At 50.5% G+C, this 23573-nt stretch overlaps 1 protein-coding gene and 1 long non-coding RNA gene across 3 annotated transcripts; one reads left to right on the top strand and one right to left on the bottom strand.

Moving 5' to 3' along the window:
• Positions 1-5697: 5697 nt before the first annotated feature.
• Ndufv3 (NADH:ubiquinone oxidoreductase subunit V3) lies at positions 5698-15129 on the bottom strand. 2 transcript variants are annotated; one of them, XM_004842429.4, is made up of 4 exons: positions 14990-15129; positions 13957-14077; positions 8487-9521; positions 5698-5929 (listed from the first exon to the last, which is right to left on the bottom strand). In XM_004842429.4, exons 1-4 carry the CDS (start codon positions 15035-15037, stop codon positions 5766-5768), a joined length of 1368 nt encoding a protein of 455 aa, XP_004842486.1. In that variant the 5' UTR covers positions 15038-15129; the 3' UTR covers positions 5698-5765. The 2 variants fall into 2 exon arrangements, with proteins under 2 accessions (XP_004842486.1, XP_004842487.1); XM_004842430.4 differs by lacking the exon at positions 8487-9521.
• A 76-nt stretch (positions 15130-15205) lies between these two features.
• On the top strand, positions 15206-16595 carry LOC110348674 (uncharacterized). The gene is made up of 2 exons (XR_002394123.2): positions 15206-15366; positions 15479-16595. It is a non-coding gene; the product is annotated as an uncharacterized LOC110348674 (long non-coding RNA).
• The last annotated feature ends 6978 nt before the right edge of the window (positions 16596-23573 follow it).

Here is a 23573-nt window from a genome sequence, read left to right as displayed (position 1 = left end):
CAACTCCTAGACGGTGGGAGCAGCAGGGTCTGCAGCTCTGGGGAAGACAGCACATTTCTTTGGCCTCCCCTGGCTGGCTCAGAGCAGAGGACAATATATGTTAATAATAACTGGGCTTCATATAATCCCGGCTATTCAGGAGGCTGAGACAGGAAGACTGCACATTCCAGGACAGCCTGGGTTACTGAGTGACACCTTGTCTCAAAATAAGAATATTTTGGGCCGGGGATTTGGCTCAGTGGTTTCATTGCCTGCTGTGCAAGCGGCAAGGACCCGAGTTCGATCTCTGCTACCAAAAAAAAAAAAAGAATATTTTAAAAAGAAAAGGCTGGGATGTAGCTCAGCGGTAGTTTACTGGATCCAAGCCCCAGCATCACAGAGGAAAATAAATAAAAATAACCCCCAGACTAAGTGCAGCTTGGTGGTAGAGTTCACTCTGCAGCCCCATAGAAGGAAATAATGGTAACACCAGCCTGGGCAGGGCTTTGAAGAACTAAACATCCAGGTGTGCTGGTTAGCCTGGGCTCGGCTGGCTTAGGATTTCCTGATTTCAAAGCCAGTGCTGGGAAGAATAAAAAGAAAAAGAGGGGAAAAAACACGAGGGAGGATGGAGGTGGGGCTTTGTCTCTTGGAGCGCTGGCCCACATTTCCATTTTTTTTTTGGATTGAACTCAGGACCTTGTGCTTTCGAGGTGGGCGGTGGCACCGAGGTAAATGCTCCTCCCCTTTTTAAAACTGAGACAGGCTCTCAGTATGTAGCTCAGGATGGCCTCCAACTCATTGTGATCTTCCTGCCTTGGCCTCTGTAGTGCTGGGATGAGAGGCTGAGGCAGAAGGATCACAAGTTTGAGGCCAGCCTGGGCAACTTAGTGAGTTCAAGGCCAGCCTGAACTACATAGTGAGAGCCTGTCTCAAAAAAACCATAAATACTGATAAACAAACAAATAAATGGTGCTGGGGGTGTAGCTCAGTGGCTGAGGGCTTTCCTAGTTTGCTTGAGGCCCTGGGTTCAATCCCCAGTGCCAAAAGATACATATATACATACATATAAGCTATTAGCTAATTTAAAAGGATTATATATTAGTATTAATTTAATTAATTTAACCAAGAAAAAGACATTGAAGCAAAAATAAAGCAATCGTTAAACCTCAGATAAATGAGTTTTTCCAGCGATAATGGCTCCTAATCAAAGATTAAGAAGCAGGTTTGGGGGAAGCAGGAAAAGCATCGCACTGTCGTTTCCTGACCCCCAGCTCCTCCCTGACCATCGGGACCCCTTGCTCTGGACATGGAGTGCAAAGTGGTCCAGGGCTGCCTCCCTGCCCCTGCATCTGTGGCTTCCGTTGCCTTCACCTCGCTAGGGTGGATGACAGCATCGTCCCATCTTGTGACCTGAACTCCACCTGCCAAGAAGCCCCAGGGTCGACCCAGGCCTTCCCCGTCCTCTTCACGTCTGGAGGAGTTTTTCTCTTTTCAGTGTTTTGAGCCAAGGCCTCACTATGTAGCCCAGGCTGGCCTTGAACTCACACCGATCCTCCTGCCTCAGCCTCCCGAGCTGGAATTACAGTGTGTGCTACCATACCCATCAAGTTTGGAGTTTTTACTGTGAACTGTCTCTTTTGCCTCATTTGTCAGTTTTTCTCCACCTAGGGCTCGTAGGTAGTCTACTCTGCTGGGGCAGTTGGGGGACAGCCCACAGAAGGGCAGACTGAAGTGATTTCCCTGTCACTACATGTCCCAGTAGATGGAATGGAAGTAAAGAGGAAGTGTTGGAGATATGCAGGGGACATTAGCTCCACATGCAGGAAGACTTACAGCAAACAACTGCAAGAGCACATAGAATGAAGCCCAAGAGCCGTGGTTATCAAGGCTGACAGCAGCAGGACAAAAGGTACTCGTCGGATGAGCACTCAGGAGGCTGAGGCAGGAGGATCGCTGTGAGTTCAAGCCCAGGCTGGACTCACAGTTCCAAGTGTGACTGTTTTTAAAAAAAAGGAAAGAACCCCCCCCCACACACACACAAACAGACAAGCAAGCAGAAGAGGCCAATGGTCACCACTGTTTTTGGGGCTGGGTGGCAGGAACGCCACAAGCTGGCCTGGCCTGGTTTGGACTGTGATCATCGTCAGTTCTGGGTCCTGGTGGCCACCTGAGCCGCACCTCCACACCTGCTCCCCGGGCTACCATGCTGCCCTGCTCCTCATGGGGCCAAGCTCCCCCTTCCTGCCCTTCTCATGTTATGAGGGCTTTTAGGGTTATTGTCACCGTGAAACAGAACTGAGTCACAGCCCCCTATGCCTGTTCTCTTTTCAGCTCTGCTGTGCCCTTTCAAATCATGGTGTGTTCTATACAACCTGGGAGCAGCCAGGCATGGTGGTGCACACCTGCAATCCCAGCTTTTTGGGAGGCTGAGGCAGGAGGACTGCGAGTTCAAGGCCAGCCTGGAGGACTTAGTGAGAATCTGTCTCAAAATGAAAAAATAAAGAGGCTGGGGATGGAGGTCTTGCGAAGGCCTTGGTTTCAATGCTCAGGGCCACAAAAGCCGAAACAGAAACCCCAGTGTGGCAGCTCAGTTCTTCTGGCTTGGCCTCGATCTCGGGCCCTCCAAACTGTAGCCCCAGTGACACAGGGCCCTTTGCCCACTTCCTGCACCCCTGGAGCGGGCGCTTGTCAGCGCCTCTGCACACCGGAAGCTGGAGGCTGTGAGGACCGCCCCACTGGCTCCGATGTGCCCAGGGCCCTCCTCCATTCCGGCTCGGCTCTGCCCCGTGCCGACTCCACCTCCTCCACGAAGCTCAGCGCCCGCAGCCTGGGGCCTCAGCTCCTCCGTCCTGGCAGTCACCGTGTCGTGGCCTTCCTGGGACTCCCTCGCTGGCTGCGCCCTTGACCAGCTGACTGTCCTAAGTGTGTTTCCTTACATTTCATCTTGTGTGAGCCCGTGCTTACATTCACTGTGGGAGTCGCTGCATGCACATAGCACACCTTCATCCTTCCTATGGCCCTTATCTCTCGGTTCTCCTTCCTCTTCTCTGTTTATCCTTATTAGCAACTTGGGTTTCTCATGGAAGAGAAACCATGTGATATTTAAGTTGTGTGTCCGATTTATTTCACTTAACAGATGGTCTCGAGGTGCATCCACTTTCCCAGATGCCTCCAGTATATCTTCATGGCACAGTACTGCTCCACTGGATACCACTCTGTCCAGCCACCTGTTCGTTTTTGAGACAGGATGCCGACTTGTGGTTCTTCTGTGACGTGCCTGTTCACTTCACAGGCCCATGTTTTGACGGGGTCTTTTATTTTGGCAGGGTCTAAGTTTTGGGAAGTTTTATATAAATTCTAGATATTAGTCCTTTGAGGAGTAGCTGGCAAGTTACTTTTCCCATTCTGTAAGCGTCCTAACCATCTCTGAACCCCCGGCCACAGTGCCTAGCAGATAGGGGCCTGAGGGTGAAAGCTGGCTGCTTTAGCTGTTGGTCTTTCTGGTCCTCTGGGGAACATAGTTGAGGGCAGCGAGGGCGGGAGGCCCAGGGAGAGAAGGTGTGCAACTGCTGGTGCAGGGCCCGAGCCTGCATGCCTGGCCAGCCTTCTTCCTAAAGGCTCCACGGCAGCAACCCGACACAAACACAGCCTCACAGACAAGCCAAACACGCTCCCCTTTCATAAGCTGAGGGCTCTTACGCTTCAAAGGGGTCAGGAAGAGAGGAGGCTACAGCAGGGAGGCTCAAAGCTTGCAGGGCCGAAGGGTTTCCTGTGCAGCCAGCAGAGGACAGGGAGCTGCCCTGATGTCAGGCCGCGTCAGCCCTGCAAGATCTCTTCCTCACAAACCTCAGTGGGGCGCAAGCTCTGCGGTGACGAATGCATCTCACAAACTTCTGCTTGCTGCTGTGTGAGGCCCAGCTGGGCTGGAGCCCTCGGGAGCAGACTCAGCCAACTCTTGCCTGGCGCTGGAGTCAGGAAACAACGGAGACCACACATCAGCAAACACAAAGCTGCTGGGTGAGGTGGCGCAGACCTCCGCTCCCAGCACTCAGGACTGAGCAGGAGGATCACTGGGAGTTTGGGGCCAGCCTGGGGTAGACAGTGAGACCCTGTCTCAAAAACAAACAAAACACAAACACAGGGGCCGTGCTGGCAGAATTTGAAAGGCTGCCTGCCCGTCAGCTGCCTGGACACATCAGGGTGGAAACCTGTCCAGACACGGGCTGCAGCAACCTGCACACAACCTGCTGCTGTCCAAGGGCTCTGCACCAGGAACGAGGGCCAATGTCCAAAAACACCAAGGTTCAGGTGACAGAAAATGGTACAAAGAGGTAAACAATGACCTTATTTCGTTGTGTACACTGTTTTAAAAACCCAGAACGAAAGCAATGCTGACATTTGCACTGTGATTCCTTGGATGTTTCTGGAAATCCATCCTAACGAAATGACACGAAACAAGTTAGGATCACACAGAGGGTCTGGCCGCACTCTTTACGAGAACACAGGAAATAAGCAGGCCCTGAAATGGACCCCATGGTCACCAGGCAGCAGATGGTGCCCAGGAGGCTAGAGACATGCAGGGCGGGCCCTTCCGAGGTGTGGGGATGGGCCTAGGGCGCCCCACTCCGAGGAGGACCATTCAGGCCTCAGCTCTAAAACCAGTGTAAATTAAATCTGTTCCTACTCACCCCCACCCTGCGGCTGCCCCAGGAACCCCTGCGCGGTAGCAGTGGGCGAAGACACTGCCCGCCCACGAGGTGGGGAGGTTATGTCCACTTGCAGCCCCGGCCAGCGTGGTGGGTCGGGAGTACTCTCTACTCCACTTGCTTTTTCGCTGGGAATGTGGTTTTATTGCTTTTATCCTAAAATGTGATTAGAAGGGTCTTACTGAGTTGCTAACCCTCTTGGGGCAGCTACAGAATCTGAGGCTGATGATTGCAGTAGTGGTTCTCGTTGCTGTTTTCCGGTCAGTATTCTCGGGCTAAGCTTCAGAAATGCAGGGCTACAGAATCGTGAATCCCAGTTATGGATGCACTGTACGGATCTGGCTGCAGGGAGGCCAAGGACCAGAATGCAAATGACAAACCCGAGTGCGGCCCAAACAAGGCTGTAACACAAAGGAGGCAAGCCAACACTGCGCAGACTTCGCATGTGCCCTTCAGGGCCCGGCACGCTCCTCTGGTGACAGGGACACATGCCATTTGGCTCTCGCCTACACTGGTCCCCACAGGTGTTGGGTGCCCAGGATCTGGGGGACGCACGGAGCGCCCACGGCCCCGAGCACAGCCAGGTTACTGCCAGAAACCAGCCCTGGCCACGAGACACAGCTGCCCCGGGGGCACAAAACACTCATCTGTCCTCATCTCAACACCAAGTTTCCCCCAAGTGGGCATCAAACACCTGGCGAAGTCAACCAAATGAGCCCGCCCCTCTTCTGATAAAATCATCTAATACCTTAATTTCTTTGCAATGCAGCAGTTACAACTAGTGAAATTCCCATCTCCAACCCACCAAAGCCCAGACATGCGGCAGTCACCGCTGTGTCCTCAACACCTGTTCATCAGTCCCCGCTGTGCTCAGCCGCCCGTGGAGCTTTCCCACTCAATACTAACTTCAAGGACTCTTGATCGGAGCCGCTCCTTGCACATGCGCGTGTTCCTAAGTGCACCCTGTATACGAGCAATGCTCAGCCACGGACGCAGCCCACGACATGGGTTGGATGCCAAACTCTGGAGCCATTTTATTTCTGCAGGCGGGAGGAGAGTGGGCAGAGGCCGAGGCGCTCAGTGCCGAGGGGACTCCCTTCCAGACGAGGGCTGGGGCAGCCTGAACTTGGAGAGCTCCAGGTTCAGGTCCAGGAAGGTGTACGTGCTGTAGGCGTGATGCTGCAGGTTCCTGTAGGTAGTGTTGTCGAACGGTTCAGCAGGCGTGGGGGCCTGGGCAGACTCTGCGGAGGGGACAGCGACAAACAGAGCTTGATCAGAGGCCTTGTACCCCAGAGCCTCACCAGCAGACCCCACACCCTGCCCGTGACTGCCAGCCTAACTAGGAAGGGAAGTCCATGGAGGCTGCTGTAGGTGCAAGAGGGCCTTAGCTGAAATTTTATTCTAAACTTATAGCATTGGCAATGAATAAGTTACTACGTGGCCAGCCACCTGGGGACAAAGCTGTCACTGGACTCTGCGCAAAGCCCCCGGCCCTAACCCTGCCCCTGCAAGGTCCTGAGTTCCCTCGTTCCTACTGGAGTTGGACAACACAGCTCTACTGTTCTGGCAATGAAAGGCGGACACCCTCATGGCTCACTTTGAGAATTTCTAGGCCCCAAATGCCTCATGAGTTTGAAAACACCTAGGACTATCACAGCAGGCCCTTCCGGCCACAGAATGGTGAACAGGGAAATGATCTCTATTAGACGTGTGTCTACAGCAGAGATGAGCTGTGGGCAGAAGAGCATTTCCTAAAGCAGAAACTAAGCCAGCCTCCTAGGTCTCCAGCACAGGCAACATTAGTACGTTCCGACTCGGGTGAGTGACAGCAACAACACGGTGAAGGGGACTAGAAATCAGATGCATGGTTTTGGTTTTAACTTTTTTGGGGAAAAATTGTTGCTAGGCAAAAATACTAATTTAGTTTTTCTTTCAATGGAAAAAAATTAAAGCCCATGTACCCAAGCACTTGGTAACCCTAAAACAAAAGTGCGGGTCGAAGCCAAAGGAACAGTGCTGCGTGGTGACAGGACAGGCGGCAAGGAGAGCGTGCATGGGCTGAGGCCTGGGCGGTTCCTACGGACCCCAAACCCCTGAGCATCAAGTCCTCAGGCTGTCACAACTTCTACTCAGGCTTCCCAAAAAGAACCCCAGCACATTCTCCACCCTTCCCATCAATACTCAAGCTGTTTCTTACTATTTGGTTGTGTTAAACAGAAACGTCTCACAGAGCCGGAAGATATCACCAGCCCTAAGGACTGAAGGCCTCCGTGTGGTGCAGGGCACCTTCAGGGGGGCTGTGCCCCTGCAGCTGGCACCGGAAAGGCAGGCATGTCACACGCTGATCAGAGCCCAGCCTGGTCAGAAGGCAAGGAGCTGCCTCCTGCAGGACAGCCCTCCCCCAGAGGGGTTGCATGCAGGGTCTTCCTCAGCCTCTTAGGGCAAAAACAGCCTTCGAAAACCAGAAGCAAGCTTGCTCCTTTCCTTCTTTTGTGGTGCTGGGGCTGGAATCCAGGGCCTTGCTCACATTTGGCAAGGGTTCCATCACCGAGCTCTCCCCCAAACGGCAGGTTTCTTTCTTCAGAAAGGCCTGCAATCTGCAAGTCCCAGGTCCCGTGTTTACTCTGAGGGTTCTGGCACACCTGTCCACTTGAGCTGAGCGAAGGATGGAAAATGACAGCATGGCAAAGGGCAGGTCTTGAGGAGTCTGACGACTTTGCTTATTAATGAATGAGGGAGCAAAGGGCAAGAAAAGAAAGCACGTAAATCCTGTTGACACCTGAGACCAGTAACAATGCATCAGTAAGACAAATTAGGCTGAAGGGAGGCTTCAGAAAGAACAAAGCCAGGTGTAGTGGTGCACTCCGTATCCCAGCACTTGGGAGGCTGAGGCAGGAGGATCCTGAGTTAGAGCCAGCCTGGGGATACACAGCAAGGCCCTATCTCTAAAAACAACAAAGAATGAAGAGCAGGCACAGGGAGGAGGAGGCTTTGTTAGTGATGAAAGAAGTACGGAGCCACAAATTCTAAAATTGAAGACCTCCCATTATGACCCATCTAGAGCACCTGAGAAAATGCAGGATAGGAATTTGATTCCCTTAAAAGGCCCTTTGGGAAAACTCACTCTTGAGAAGCACAGCCACTCACTCTTTTCCAGGTAAATCAGAGAAGGAAATGCCGGCTGCCTCTGTAACACAGACCCTCACTGCTTCAGTCCCCACCTCGTGGACTTTCGCCCCGACAAGGATGCTAAGTGTAGTCACCCGAGGGTGCCCTCCAGCCGGGGCCTCCCCTCCTGAGTGTACTGGACAGCCAAGAAGGTGGAGTGGTGATGTGAAACTGGCAGTTTCCAAAAATTATACAAAGCCGGGTGCAGTGGCACATGCCTATAATCCCAGCACTGGGGAGGCTAAGGCAGGAGGAACACCGTGAGGTTGAGGGCAGCCTGGGCTACACAGTGAGTTCAAGGCCAGCCTGAACCACACGGTGAGACCTCGTGTCAAATAACCAAAACAAACAAAAACCCCTGAGAATTACACCGGTTAAGAGCAGCCAAGTGGGCCAGGGGCATATGCTTCCATTCCAAAACGAACTGAGGCTATTTCAGGGTATCGAGAGGACAGATGTGCCCCACCACAGTCTAGGTGCACTCTGTTCAGTTGGGACAGCCTTAGAAGCGGTTTCTGGTCTGAAGTCTGGTTACAGTCACGCTTCTTTCTAAGCACAGAGAAACTCAAAGGTTCCTTAGAGCCCAGCCGGCACCTGGGAAAGGGGGAGTGGAACCAAGGCAAGATGTACCCTGTGTGTCATCCGGGGCCTCTGGGGGCGGGGCTGCACCCTCCTCCAGCTTCCGGTCTGTGGGCTGAGCCTCAGCCTCTTCCTGCAGGACAGGAGCTGGCCGTGAACTTCTCACGCTTCTCTGCTCTTCCAAGATCTCCTCCTTGGCCTCTGAGTGTCCTCTTCCTGCCTGCTTCCCAGCTGTTTCTTCCCAGGGAGAAGCCAGCTTCCCACCAGGCTCTGGTACTGGGGGCCCAGGGCAGGAAGCCTCCTGGGTCCCTGGTGTGGACCCCAGGCCACCTTCTGGCCGTGTAGGAAACCCAGCCTCTGTGCGGTCAGGTGAGATCCCTTCCACTCCCAAGGGCCTCTGGCCTCCTTTCTTCAGCTCCTTCGGTCTGTGAGTTTTCTGCAATTGCTCATCCTTTGCCTTCTGCTCCAAAACCTCTCCCTCAGCCTGGGATCTGGGTGACTTGCATTGTGGTGTGGCCTCTCCTCTGCCCTCTAAAGGCTTCAGGGGGCTCTTTTTCTTCTTTGGCTGAGAGACCCTCTCTGGGTAGGTGACATCTGTATGTGGCTTTTGCGCCCTGCTCTGCTCTTTTGCAGACGCCGTGACTCCGGGGGCTCTGTTCTCAGAGGGCCGGGTGGCCTCTGAGGTTGGAGACCCTCCCTGGCCTTTGCTCCCCACTCGGGGCCCAGCTTCCGGGAGGTCCCGCTCCTCGTCAGACTCTGAGTCCGAGGAGCTGGAGCTGGATGAAGATGAAGATGAAGAATCTGTCTCCTTCCGGGCACCCCCATGAGCCTCTGTGCCCAAACCCTGCGCACTGAATGGAGATGGAACCCTTTGAGGAAATGCTACCAAAGTCTTTCTCGCCAAAGCTTTCGGGAGCCCTTCCTCCGTGAGCAGCTCGCTGCCACTGCCACTGGGGTGAGTGCCAGCCACTGCCCTGCCTCTGTTCCCAGCTGCCGGGGAGGAAGCATCAGGAGACCAGCCGGGGGGCACCAGGGCTGATGGGCGGGTGGTTAGTAGCTTGCCCTTCTCCTTTGGTTTCTCTACATCTGGGAAATGGCATAAAGAGGAATGTTATTTGCAATACTTTGTAAAACAACTTCAAATCAATAGACGTCACAGATACTGCATTGCATACCAATTCATTATTTATAATGTCTTCAAAGTAAGCGACCTAAGAAGGTTCTGTGGGAACCTCTCCTGGGCAAATGCCAAGCACCACATGTGGGGTGATGGTGAGAAGTGGAGATACTTTTCTTTGTAGCCGAAAATTTTAAAGATGGAAATTTTTTTACCAATAGGAGCCTAGTACTCAGGAGGCTGAGGCAGGAGGATCACCTCAAGTTCAAGGCCAGCTCAAGCTACATAGTGAGTTCAACACCTACATAGCAAGACCCTGTCTGAAAAAACAAAACAAGGCTGGTGATTTAGCCGAGTGGTTCCACTGCCTGCCTCGCAAGTGCAAGGTCCCAAGTTGTTCGATCCCTGGTACCAAAAAAACGCCCCCAAAACAAAATGAATAAATAAAAAACAAAAAAAACCAAAACTAGAATAACAGATTTGCCTTCGTTTTTAACAATAATGGTTTCACTGATAATAATTTTTAAAAACTACTTCACCAAATTCAAGATAAACTATAATAGATATTTTCTGGTGACTATTGAAAATTTACAGTTGTATAACTGACTGAATTCCTGGTACTTATCAAGTATGAAAAGCCTCAGTCCTTGCCTGGTGGACCCCCAATAGGCTGCATGGAGTCTGGGGTATGTGCAAGAGCAGCAGAGGGTAATGCAGTTCAAGCAAAGGAAGAAAAGCCTTTCAAAATCTCACAGCTCACATGGTGATTTCTTCAGCCAATAAACAGAAGTACTGCAATATCAAAAAATGTCCGAAATAATTTAATATCATATGTATCACTAGAAATAGATTTTAAACTGCATAAAAAAAAGTGCTAATGTCTTTTTTTTTTTTTTTTGAGACAGGGTCTCACCGTGTAGGCAGCGAGCTCACTATGTAGCCCAGGCTGGCCTCAAACTCACCTTGATTCTCCTGCCTCAGCCTCCCTAGTGCTGAGATTCCAGGCGTGCTTGGCTTATCTTAGTATTCCATAGTCATTTACAAAAAAATGAAATCAAATAATATATTGATCAGAGCTAATTTCACTACATTTTCTCAGGTGGTAATAAATCTTTTCTAACCATACACATTAGAGGAAAAAGTTGAAAAATGTAACAAACAGAGGCTACAAACAGAGCCCCTAAGACCAGACATCGGTTTTGTACTATAGCGCATCTCCTCCTCTTCACCTGAGGCAGAAATCTGTCTTCCCATCCATCCTACAGCACCATGCAGAATCCTGTCTTCTGAGGCCGGGAACTTGTGACTGACAGCAGACAGGATGTGCTGAGTGCTGAGAAGAGTGAGCAACAACAGCTCATCAGAAGGGGCCTGAGGGGGTGACAGGCACTGGGAGAGGCGGTGCCCATGGAGCTGCAGCAGCAGCTGACTGTTGAAACTGCTCTTCCCAGGAGCACACCACAGCTGAATCTGGTCCTGGCCGCCTACAGACCACACTCGGCCGCCCAGGCCAGGGGCTGGTGTGCACCTTGGCTCCTGGGCACGGTGAACAGGAGCCCGGCACAGGGCGGCATGGGCTGGGCTGTCCCTGCCTCTGCACAGCAGCTGCACTGCTCAGAGCTTTCTGACAGCCATGCGTAAGATGCACTGGCCTTCAGACCCTGCCGGCCTGCCCGTCACCAGCACACCCTTATGTTAGCCATGGGTCTTCCAAGCAGGAAAGTTAACTTAAAATAAGGCTATCTCACAGGGGCTACTGTGAGCAGAAAAATGATAGGGACTGAATCTTTCAAAATTTCTTGAGTTTTTAATTTATTTTTAAATTATTATTATTTTTTTCTGCACTGCTAGGGATGGAACCCAAGGCCTCATGCACACCAGGCAAGTGTTCTAAAACTGAGCCACATCCCCAGACCCTGCAGATTTAAAGAACTGTAATAATTGATTAAGATTATATGATTGTAGCTGGTGGAGTAGCTCAGTGGTTAAGCATGTGTTTCACTTGTGCTGGGTCCTGGGCTCAATCCTCAGACCACATGGTGTGGACACACACGCACACATGCGCACACATACACACACACACAGGCATGCACGCATGAAACCTACATTATAGGTTGGTTTATGACTTCCTGAAAATGGAAAGAACATTTCAGCTGTGATTGGCAATGTTGTAAGTTCCACACTTTGTTTGGAAGGGAAACTTTATATATCACACAAATAAGAAGGCTTCAGAGTTTCCTTTGTTTATGCTAGGTACGGGGCGGGGGGGCGGGGGGGGGGAGGGAAGCCCAGGGAAGGCTAAGTGCTGAAAGCAAACCTGTTTCTGCCCCACTGCCCTTGTCTGTGGCTCAGAAAGAAGCCTGTGGGGCTGATCTGTGGCTGCTGCCTCTCACAAGGACCAAACCCAGGGTCCACACCAAGTCTGCACTCAGCAACACAGAAGGGATGGCGCCCAATGTAATACTGCCTTAAGGAAGCCCGTCTCCCTCTGGGCACAAGCGTGTTACCCAGCTGCTGGCTCTCATCCAACTCTAGGGCCAGCATAAGACAGTCTATGATGGAGTTTCAGCTTGACACCACTCTCCAGAGACAAGGCAACAGAGCTCCCAGGTGCTGCCATCAGACTCTCACCATGGGGCTGGGGATTTAGCTCAATGGTTTTGCCGCTTGCTGCGCAAGCGCAAGGACCCGAGTTCGATCCCTGGTACCCTCCCTCAAAAAAAGACTGCTCACCGTGAAGCCCCACCTCACTGTAGCGACTGACTCTCAGGGGGCTCCAGCCCTCGCTGGAGACCACACAGTCTGTGAAAACAAGGTCTCCAAATACGAGGTCTCCCTACTGCTTCTGTCTCCTCTCAAAGCATAACTTAAATTTCCTGATTCTCTCTCCAGCTTGGCTGAAAAGTGAGGGCATGATCTTCAAGTTTTTTTACAAGAGCAAAAGTGACTATGGCGGTTGAAATGGACTAGGAGCCTTAAAAATGTAAACGTGACACAAAGAGTAAAGAGTCTCAGATTTTACAGAGTAATTGTATGGTGCTTGACTCTTTTTTTTTTTTTTTTTTTTTGAGACAGGGTCTCTCCCTTTGTAGTTCAGGTTGGCCCTGAACTCACTATGTAGCCTAGGCTGGCCTCGAACTCACAGGGACCCTCCTGCCTCAGCCTCCAGAGTGCTGGATTTACAGGTGTGCGCCACCACGCCTGGCTTTTTTTTTTTTTTAAATGAATGCACAAGAACTGAAATTTTTCAGAAGACAGTATAGTGATTTAAATTTGGGGTGTGGCTGAAATGCCTGGGTTCAAAGCCAGACTCCCCACTGCCACGTGTGGGACACCTCAGCCCCATGTCTACACCACAGGGATAAGAGCACAGGCCCATCTGCAGCAGCACAAGGTAATACACAGGAAGTGTTCAGAACAGCACCTGGTGGGGTGGCTGCCATGAAATACAGCAAATCTCTATTTCCAGAAATTTCTCACTCAAATCTGAGATGGGACTTGAACTGGAAAATTCACTTTGGCTTCTCAACATACTTGTTAAAGAGCTGCACAGAAATCACTCAGTCCACAGCCTAGCATTGGTGTGCAAAACAGGTTTTCACAGACAGTAAGTACTGAACAGCTGCAATGGTCACTAATGACCAAGGAGTAGAAAATACAATTATGCCCAGGAGAGAAGCATTTAAAATATTCAGTCCCATGTCTTGTTTTCCTGCAATGAGGACATGCTGTTCTCACATTCAGGGAGGGAAAAAAGTAAAACATGAGTGATAAAAGTCAAAATGATTGTGTAAAGAGTTGGAAATAGACCAGACACCATGCATCAGCAAAATGAGTCACAGTGGAAAACTGTCTGCTTTTAACTCTCTCTAGGGTCCTAAAACAACGCCTGTGATTCCAGGCTGGTGGAGAAAAGCCAGGGAGACCACAGGTGGAGCTCTGAGAGGAAGAGCCAGCACTGGAGAGGTCCCATGCTTCACACTATGCGGGATCCGAAAGGGCCACAAAAGGACAGAGGGTCCTCACCAGGATCACTCGCTCCATGTTGGTCTGACATGGAAAAAGCACTAAAAGAACCAGTTTAGGGCTAATGTGGAGTCAGAGAGGAGTCAGAGACTATGACATCTGTGGTATGTTTGGTCTAAAATCTGCCACTGGGCCGGGGATTTAGCTCAGTGGCACTGTGCCTGCCTCACAAGTGCAAGGTCCTGAGTTCCATCCCCGGTACCAAAAAAATAAAAATAAAATAAAACCTGCCACTGATCTTACGTCTCACTGGAATCCTGACACTGGGAAGACAGAGAACAACGCACTATGCAGCTGGCAAAACCCATTTTCATGCTTGGGAGGTTAAACTCTTTACTTTGCATTCTTGGTCCCTCATGACCACCGCTGAAATCTTACTTTTTGGTGGACTTGGTTTCTTGGGATTTGGTGGCAGTTCCTTTTCATTCTTGCCCGACTGTGCAGAGAGAGAAACTGTAGAAGCAAGTCCTCGGAGCACGGGCACTTCCAGGAGCATAGTCTGACAAGAGAGTTGGCAAACATGGGTATTTAGAGTGATACCATTTATAACAGCTACTGCTACATATGGAAACCATGTATTATACCACTTGTGAATGCTCATACGGCATAGAGAGGCTGATACAATTTTCATAACATATGCATATTATGGACATTTTGCAAAATATAAAAGCTACAAGAAAAGCCCCAAGTTCAAGGACAACTGCTATGAAAGTGTGGGTTAATAAAAGATGTTCTCCTGTGCATATTTTATAGCCTCCTGTCAAACCGCAAAATAGTGTTTCTTTTAGGAACAGAAATATTCTGGCATTAAAAGTACTAATAAGTGAAAAACACAGGATATGTTAATCCACTAGGCTGACAATCACCAAGGCCAGTTTTGCTGGATAACTTCGTGCGGCGCTCTCGATGCTACACAGAACAAGAAGGTAAAAACGTTTTAAATACACATAAACCTGAAGAAGTCGTTGGGAACCGGTTACCGAAGGGGTTCCTTCTCCTGCCTGCACTTTAAATTATTCTGCGGTGAATTATCGTTCTGGGGGCGCGCGTGCGTGAGTGCGTGTGTGTGTGTGTGTGTTGCAGCTCACTGGCAGAGTGTGCAAGTGTGAGGCCCCGGGTTCAATCAACAGAAAAAAGGAAGAAAAAGGAAAAGAATCCAAGTACTTTTTGCTTCTTGCTTTTGTAACAAGAACCATTTTCAGAAACGTTAAGGCACCGAGGTGGCTCAATGTCGAGAAGGCGCGCCTCCCTCCCCCGCCGGCCGGCGGCTACGTCCCCGAAGCCCTCCCTTCCCAGCCCAGCTGACAGGAGTCGCCCGGGCGGGGGGGGGCGCTCTCGGCCCCACGCTGGCCTCGCTGCCCGCCGCGCCCTCACCCCGGCCCCCGCGGGCTCCGCCTGGCTCGTCCTTTACCTTCAGCGCCTCAGCTCGTGCCAGCCGCAGAACAAACCAGGCCGCCATGGCGCAGACGTGAGCCAGCCGACGTAGCTCTGGGGGCAGCGCCCTGCGCGCCCCACGCCGCCGGAGGACCCGCCCCTGAAGCCGCGTGCGCCAATCACAGGCTATCAGGGACGGGGAGGAGCCAGAAGGTCTGCGCGCGCATCCCCAGCATTTTCCTGGTTTCCCCGAGCACCGCCCTGAAGCCACGCCCCCGAGCAGAGGCCTCCAATCACAGGCAGGATCGCGAAGCCGCGACCCCGCAGGTGCTGACCTTGGGAGGAGCGGGGCGCTGGCCCTCTGCTCCTGGGGCCCTCGGGGCTCTAAAGTCTGTGGTGTGCTCAGAATGTATGGTGAGTGTTTAAAGTGAAAAAAATTCCAGTGAAAGACACATTGCCTTGAATTCCTCTCAAAATACTCGTTCCTTACTTCAAACGTATTTCTTTATTTTGCTTTTTGAGACAGGGTTTTACTGTATATTCCAGGCTGATCTTCAACACGCGGTAACCTTCCTGTCTCAGCCTCTTGAGAATTGGGATTACTGCGTCTGGCCCCACGCCTGGCTCTTCGAACACACTTATCCGGTCGTCCTTGCCACTTTCTGAAGCAGCTGGAGTCTTTTTTCCTGAGTATTTTTATGAGGTGTGATATAAAAAACGGTGACTGCTGCTGCCACGGGCCATCCCACAGAAAGGCAGCTCGTGAAAACACGACGTTGTGTCCTCGTCCATTTTATTCACCAGATCTGGCACTGTATGATTTCCGGCTCTTCCCCAGAGTCAAATGACCACGACAGGGAAACGTTTTCAGTCAACTCAGGACATGGAGGAGCCAGGACAGCGCAGCTAAAGACACTCAGGAGAGGGCTCCAGCGCTTCGGCAGGAAGGGCAGAATGACAGGAGGAGGGTGTGTGAAGTGACGAGAGTGTTCTGAGGGGGATTCGTGGCAGTGCGTCTTTTAAGCACTCACTACTTTTCCATCCCACCTGGTTGTTGGCAGTGGCTCTGCACCTCTCGGCGTCTGGAGGACAGGTCAGAACGTCCACCTGGCTGCCTCTCCCTTCTCTCCCTTTAGCCTTTCAACCTTAAATTGGAATCGCCCCCAGAGCCACAGCCCTACAAATCCTGCCCTTCGAGTTTCTGGGCCTTCTTGACCCTCCTGTGGGTACTGTGGGTTTTCAGGCTTGGCGGGACAGTGCCTCTGTTCCACACCTCGTGCGCAGACTCTCTGCTGCAGCTGCAGCGACTGATCAGCCCCTCACCCCTGTCCTGTGGGCACCACCACTCACCGCCTATCGGGTGGGGCTGGGCTCGTGCTGGGCCTGGGACATTGCTATGACCAGCATTAGGCAGCTTAGAAGTGGAAGCCTTCTGTCATCTGCATGTTTATCAGTGGAATCACCTCATCTCAAGGTGAGCTGTCATTGTGGGTGTGGAGCAGGTGTTGTTACCGCTTGCTTCTCATCCTATTGATTAATGCTCTCCTGCCCTGCAACCCCCATGGACAGTGTCCCATAAGTATTTTGGGGGGAGATGGAGATGCCCACACTGACACAAGCAATTAAAACATATTTTATTGGTACATGTCTGTAGTCCATAATGATTATATTCATCATGGGGAGTTCGTAAGTGTACATGACATTTCTCAAAATTCTGTTTTTTAATCTTCTCTCTTCCCCTCCCTCTCCTTGTGTCTCTTGGACCCCTTGGTTTTTTGAGACCCAGTCTCACAATGAAGTTCAGGCTGGCCTTGAACTCAATATGCAGCTCAAGCTGGCCTTGAACTCAAGGCGATGCTCCTGCCTCAGCCTCCCAAATGGTGTGAACACAGCTGTGCCCAACTGCACCTGGCCTCAGATGACCCTAAAAGAGAGTGAAATGTGTCCCTAGAGAGAAAGCAGAGATCACAAGAAGCCCAGGTACCCTGGGAGCGTGGGGGATCTCAGTAAGCCACGCTTTGGTCCTCGGAGCCCAGGAGAGTGGGGAGGGGCCGGGGTTGGGACACTGGGGAGTGGGCTGGGGGTGGCAGTGACTTGGACAAAGCCATCTCCCAGCAAAGATGTGTGTGGCTGTCTAGGCTTGGGGGAAAGCATCGAAGGCCTGCTGTCACTTGCGTTTAGGGTGAGACACACACATTTCTGGTGGACCCAGGAGGAAGGTAGTGCTGCATGGCCTTCAGTAGGTCACGTGTCAGGAGCCGGGACCCTTTGGGCTTGCCTGGCAGGGCAAGGGCCACCAGGAGACACAGTGTCCTTGTTTCTCTTTCCCTTCTGCTCACCAAGCCCCCTCCAGGCTCTGGCCTCTCACTGGCCAAAGCCAGCCTGGAGGCAGCTGACCCTGACTGTGGACCGGACGGCCAAGAGGCAGCCTGAGGGGCTCCCCTCCCCTCCTGCAAGGGTCAGATGTGTCTGAGGGCAGCCTCACACCAGCACTGTGGGCTGACCATGGCGACGGCCAGCAGAGCCCTCGAGACGACAATAAGCCATCAGACAATTCAACAAAACTTCTGGATGTGACCCCTTTAGGAAACACAATTAAAGCCAGGCCTGGTGGCACATGCCTGTTATCCCAGCACTTGGGATGCTGAGAGAAGAGGCTCTCCGTGAGTCTGAGGGCAGCCTGAGCTACATAGTGAGTTCACAGCCAGGCTGAACTACAAGCAGGAGCCTGTCTCAGAAACTCCCCTCAAAAGAAAAATATATAAAGAAGTCATGGAACACAATAACACAAAAGACAAATGACCTGCATATAAAATGGGCAAAGTGTCTGAACAGACATTTCACTAATGAAGATTTGCGAAGGAGATGCAACCAAAGCCACGATGAAACGGAACTTTGGGCCACACACCTGTGATCTCAGAACTCTGGAGGCTGAGGCAGGAGGATCCAAGTTTAAAGCAGCTGGGCCTGGGATTTAGCTCAGTGGTTCTGCCACCTACCTTGAAAGCTTAAGGTCCCGAGTTCGATCTCCGGTACCAAAAAAAAAAAAAAAAAGCTATTCTTTAGCCGATTGTCTTAATAGTAGCAGGCATGCACACTTCATGTGCTGTTTGAGGAAGTCGGCAAAACTTCAGAGATGCAAGGACAGGTTCACTCCCCACAGCGTGCTGACTCTGTCTGGGGGGCGTGATGTTTCCAGGAGATTCTGAGAGGCAGGGAGGCACTCAGGGAAAAGCCCTTTCTTTACACACGCAAGGCCCTGGGTTCTTTCCCCAAAGCCACAGACAGAATAAAATAAGACAGGGTTGCATATTGAGGAGATTTTGAAAACAAAAAACAACCACCTGGAATTTGTCCATTAAATCAAGTCTTAAAACTCACTCAGAGGGCTGGGGATTTAGCTCAGTGGTTCCGCTGCCTGCCTTGAAAGTGCAAGGTCCCAAGTTCGATCCCCAGCACCAAAAACAAAAAACTCACTCAGAGCTTTGATGAGTATTAAATTGACAGCGAGAAGAACAACCAAAGAAAGGAGTTCTTCCCCTAATACTCACTCATAGATGATGTCCTGCTCGTGGCATCTGGCTGGGTTCTGAGGGCTGCTGATGGACCCTTGCCTCCTGCTCAGACCCGTGAGGCACATCTGGTACCTGGCTTAGCCCTGCCATGTTTCCTACTTGGGGGACACCTGCTCCAAAGTGGATGTCACCCACCCTGACCCAGGACTGGGGCCAGCCTGTCCATCCCACTAACAGGGGAGTGGCAGGGCCTCCATGTTTCCTCCCCATCCTACTGGAAAGTGCTGCTTTGTGTAGTGCTTGATGACATTCTGTGTTTTGTCAGCATTTCCTTTTTCATTGCTAGGAACTGAACTGAGGGCCCTGGGCATGATGGGCAGGTGTTCTACCACTGAGCTACATTCCAACCCCTTTTTATTTATTTTGAGATAGGGTCTAAGTTGCCTAAACTGACCTTAAACTTTCAATCTCCTGTTTCAGCTTCCCCAGTAGCTTGGATTACAGGTCTGCACTGAAGGACCCCAGCTAGCAAGACAGACTCCATATTGGTGCTGAAGGACCCACCTGCCTGCCCTTTAGATGAACTCAAAAGGAGGAAGCTTAGAAACCTCCTCCCCTCAGAGTCTCTTAGAAACAACAATTAATCAACTATTGTTTTACAAATGTTCTAACAGCAGGACGTTCAGCTTTGCTTGCTTTACTAGTTCTTTTTTTTGGTACCGAGGATCGAACTCAGGTCCTTGCCCTTGCAAGGCAGGCGACGGAACCACTGGGCTAAATCCCCGGCCCTACTTTACTAGTTCTATCCCATAGCAGGCCCTAGAAACTGCTGGCCTCAAAGGTGTATAAAATATGTTAATCTCCTCCCAGTTGAGGCTCGAGTCCGATGCTCAGCTAGGGTCCCAGCCGGTAATAAACTCCTGTGTGGATTTAATATTGGTCTCTGGTTCTCTCTCACTGGGTGTAACATGCACCACCATGCCTGGCAATATTTCACCTGTCCTAGCATCTTGTCACACTCTTAAGAGTTCTCCACTAAATGGGACCAACAGGATGTACCTTTAAGAGGAGATTTATTTGGGAATTTGCTCATGGATTGTTCAAGCTGACAGGTCCAATGACCTGCCACCTGGATACAGAGCCTGGAAAACCAGTGATGCGATTTGGATTGAGGAAGAAAGCCCAAGATTCAGGAGGGAGAAAATGGATGTCCCACTCCAAGCTAGAACAAATTCAGATTCATTTTCTCTGCCCTTCTGGTCTTTTTGTGCCTGTGTCAGTTAAGCTGGCTTGTCAATTCTATTGGCTCGTAAGCTGCCTAGAGAATTAGAAAAGCACACGTCTGGCTGTGTCATGGCAGAGTGCCCTTGGGACTATATCTAGTCTCTGGTCCCTTTCTCTCTGTTTGCAAGCATGACTTGAGCAGCTTTGTTCCGCCCCACCTTTCTGCCATGATGTTCCTGCCGCCATGATATTCCTTCCTCAGAGCCAGCAAACCGTGGACTGAAACCTTGGAAACTGTGAGCCTAATTAAGCCTCTCCTCCTTTAAGTTGTAGGTGTTGGGTGTTTTGTCCCAGCAATGGCAAAGCTGACCAATACAGGGCTCTTGAAGGATCACATGCTGCCTGCCTACATTGGTAAGGATGGACCTTTCTCAGTCTGCTGTTTCAAATCCAGAAACATCAGAGCTACACTGAGAACTAATGTTTCCCTGATCATCTGGCATCCATTAGCCCAGTCAATTGATGCATAATGTTATCTATCCATCCCACATGCCCTCTGTGGAGGCCTGGCCAACACTTGTTCTTTCAATGGGGTTTGGCCCAAGTTCCTTCATGAACAAGGTGAAGAAATTATCTTAAAGAGCAGATTCATTATGCTAATAGACTGTTTTTACTGAAAGGCCAACCAGGGGCAACTGCCAATGATCACAGTCACTGATGATCACAGTTCCTGTCACTAGGTCTCAGCTCCACAGCAGAGAGGGCCTGGCTCTTGGATCAATGAGGGTTTCTCTAGTCCAGAGCAGAGGAGACTAGCCACGGAGAGATGGATGAGGTTAACTCTGGATCAGCTCACTGGGGCACTGGTTACAAACTGCAGAAACTATTTAGTGTAAAACAACAGAAATGTATTCTCTCACAGTTCTGAGGCCAGAGTGCTGGTTGGCAGGGCTGTAGGCCTTCTGAAGGACCCAGGAGAGAAGCTTCCTTCCTTTCTCTTAGTTTCTGGTGTTGCTGGCAATCCCTGGCTTGGGGACATGCCACTCTAATTTCTGCTTCTCTCCTCATATGCCCTTCCGTGTCTTCTCCCTTTTCTCTACTGAGGACACCTGTCATTAGGTTTATGGCCCACCTAGGATGATCTCAAACCAGGCTGACCTTACTTGGAGATCCCTATTATTTTTGCAAACACCTCTTGGCCAGGCATGGTGGTGGACACCTGTGATCCCAGCACTTGGGAGGCTGAGGTAGGAGGAGGATTTTGAGTTCGAGGCCAGCCTAGGCTACATAGTGAGTTCAAGGCCAGCTTGAACTACACAGTGAGACCTTGTCTCAAAACAAAACATTTGCAAAGACCCTTACTCCAAATAAGGCCACATTCATAGGTTCCAGGTGATGTATCTTTTTGGGAACCACTGTTCAGCCTAGTACAACCACCATGAAACTGACAAGTGTTTGTCTTTGCTTTTATAAATTTTAAAAATATTTATTGGTTTTTTGATCCTTCTGCTTCAGCCTCTCAAGTGCTGGGATTACAGGTGTGCAGCTCCATACCTTATACATTTTTTAAAATTGAAGGACCTTAATAATGTGTTTATCAATTTTACCTGTATATATGAGATTTAAACTCTGAGTTTGTACCCCACGTTTTATTGTTTTAAAAGAGGATTCTCAGCTTCCTAAAACCTCACTATGAGGGGAGAAGCAACACAGAAAATAGTCCATGAGGGCCAGGGATTTAGCTCAGTGGTTTCGCCGCCTGCTTTGCAAGCGAAAGGATCTGAATTCAATCCCCGGTACCAAAAAAAAAAAGTCCATGAGTTACTTAATGGAAAAAAAAATGTCCATACTCACTCTAGGTGTATGTGGTAGACCAATCATAAAAATGGCCATAATTTCCAGGAGTTGCTGAACTTTCAGTAGGACTACAGTGCAAGTATGCCTACTACAAATGACACTCTGTACCTAGGTATAACAGTACTGTAAAGTAACCTAAAACATGTGGCATTGGCTCTGGGACGAGAGGCTGGAACAGCCAGAAAGAAATTGGTAGGGTAGACTGGAACCATGGTGAGCAAAGTACAGAAGCAGACAAACTGTGACCAAGGGTATGTAGTGGTGAATCTCGGGAAGATAATCTCTCAGTAACATCAGAGAAAAAAGTACCCACTGACCTTGTGGACTTGAACAAAAATCATCTCAGGGGCTGGGGATTTAGCTCAGTGGTTCTGCTGCCTGCCTCAAAAGCTCAAGGACCCGACGTCGATCCCCAGTACTAAAAACCCCCAAAATTTCACATCATACTAGTGAAATTACTCAGGGCTGGGTTTTAGCTTAGTGGTAGAGAATTTGCCTAGCACAGGTGAGGCCCTGGGTTTAATCCCTTAGTAGAGCAAAATCCTAAATTACCCTGCCTTTCTTTTAGCCCAACATGTAAACGCACTACAGGAAAAAGATGAGCTAAAGAAAACGGTGGCTCGTTTTCACACAGTGCTTTGAGGGACACCTAAGAGACCAGAGCAAGAGTCTGAGGTAGATGTAGCGAGGGGAGAAGCTCCCAGCAAGCAGATCAAGGTCCATCCCACTCTTGTGGGTCATGAAGTCTTCCCAAGGGACTTTAGAACTGGTATAGACCAGGAGTCCTCTCTTTCCTCTCCACCCCTCTTCTTGTTGGTATTTACTGTGGCTGTCCTCCCCACAGGGGTGGCTTCTCTGTGACGGGTCAGGCATGTGGGCCACAGTCCATCTTTCTAGGGTGTAGGTCTCTGGACCAGGAGGAGCAGCCTCAGAGGAACCACATCCAGCCTAGGAGAGACCATGTGCTCCTGGACTTCAGGCTCAAAGTGAAAGGAGGACTGGAGGGGACAAGAAGGATCTTGAGGAACTGTTGCCAGCTGACTTGGGTCCTTGCTTTAGTAGAAGTGGAAATTAAAATGAAAGCACACATTTATAGGGAAAAATGCCTTAATTGGAAAGTTAGAGGGAAGACAGAAGAGGACTCCAGCTGGAGAGGGGAACTGTGATACAGGGGTTCAGACTGGCCCACCCCCAAAGGTGGAAGGCCAGCTTTCAAGGAGTAGCTGGTGGGCTAGGGTCTGGGTGGTCATTATCTGTCCTGGTGAGGGATGCTTTTGTTTCTCAGGATGGCTCTGCAGTGGTCTCAATCTTGAGGGCCCTACCTTTCCTAGAATCAGGAGACCACAGGATTAGGACTATGGGTAGACTTCTGGATGTAGCCAAATGTTTTTATAAAAATTTTATCCCATGTCCTCAGTCTAGAAAGGGAATGCGATCCTGTAAATTCAGGACTAATCAACCCTGTCAGGTCAGCTCCTAGACAGACACTCTCTCAATCAACATACACCTATGAGGAGCTGATAAGGAATTTGGCCCAAGACTTACAGCAACAAAGGATACAAAATAAAAGTCAAGGTTTGTTCTGCTTTTAGTAACATACTGGCCGGGCATGGTGGCACATGCCTGTAATCCCAGCACTTGTGAGGCTGAGGCAGGACGATTGCCATGAGTTCAAGGCCAGCCTGGACTGCATGGCCAGACTCTGCCTCAAAAACAAAACAAACAAAAATGTATTGAAGAGTCCTGGTTCACAGCAAAAATGACTTTTAAGTCCCTGACTGTCCCAGAAAAAAACACAAATCTTGTTTTTTTGCGGCGGGGGCCGGGGATCAAACTCAGGACCTTGTGCTTGCCAGGCAGGCACAGCGCCACTGAGGTACATTCCCCGGCCTACAAATCATTTTTAAATGAGAACCAGTGAAGAGCCCCGCGTTCTGCTTGTTCCCCGACTATGCCACCACTGCGTCAGAACAATGGAGAATAACCACCAGTGGGGCTGAAACACATCACTTCCAGGTCTCTTCC

This window comes from Heterocephalus glaber, unplaced genomic scaffold (assembly GCF_053883595.1).
Source record: "Heterocephalus glaber isolate CG9 unplaced genomic scaffold, H.glaber_assembly_v1.0 deba00000122, whole genome shotgun sequence".
In the NCBI taxonomy this organism is placed as follows: Eukaryota; Metazoa; Chordata; class Mammalia; order Rodentia; family Bathyergidae; genus Heterocephalus; species Heterocephalus glaber.
The sequence above is the reverse complement of the archived record's forward strand: the minus strand, read 5'-3'. Positions and strand labels throughout refer to the sequence as shown.

What these genes read in the sequence shown, in the direction of transcription:
- Ndufv3 (XM_004842429.4), bottom strand. Translation starts at nt 15,037, where the DNA reads ATGGCGGCCTGGTTTGTTCTGCGGCTGGCACGAGCTGAGGCGCTGAAG. An exon ending in CACGAGCTGAGGCGCTGAAG is followed by an intron (nt 14,078 to 14,989) that starts GTAAAGGACGAG and finishes CTCTCTTGTCAG; the next exon opens with ACTATGCTCCTGGAAGTGCC. An exon ending in GGCCCCGGATGACACACAGG is followed by an intron (nt 5,930 to 8,486) that starts GTACATCTTGCC and finishes TCCCCTCCGCAG; the next exon opens with AGTCTGCCCAGGCCCCCACG.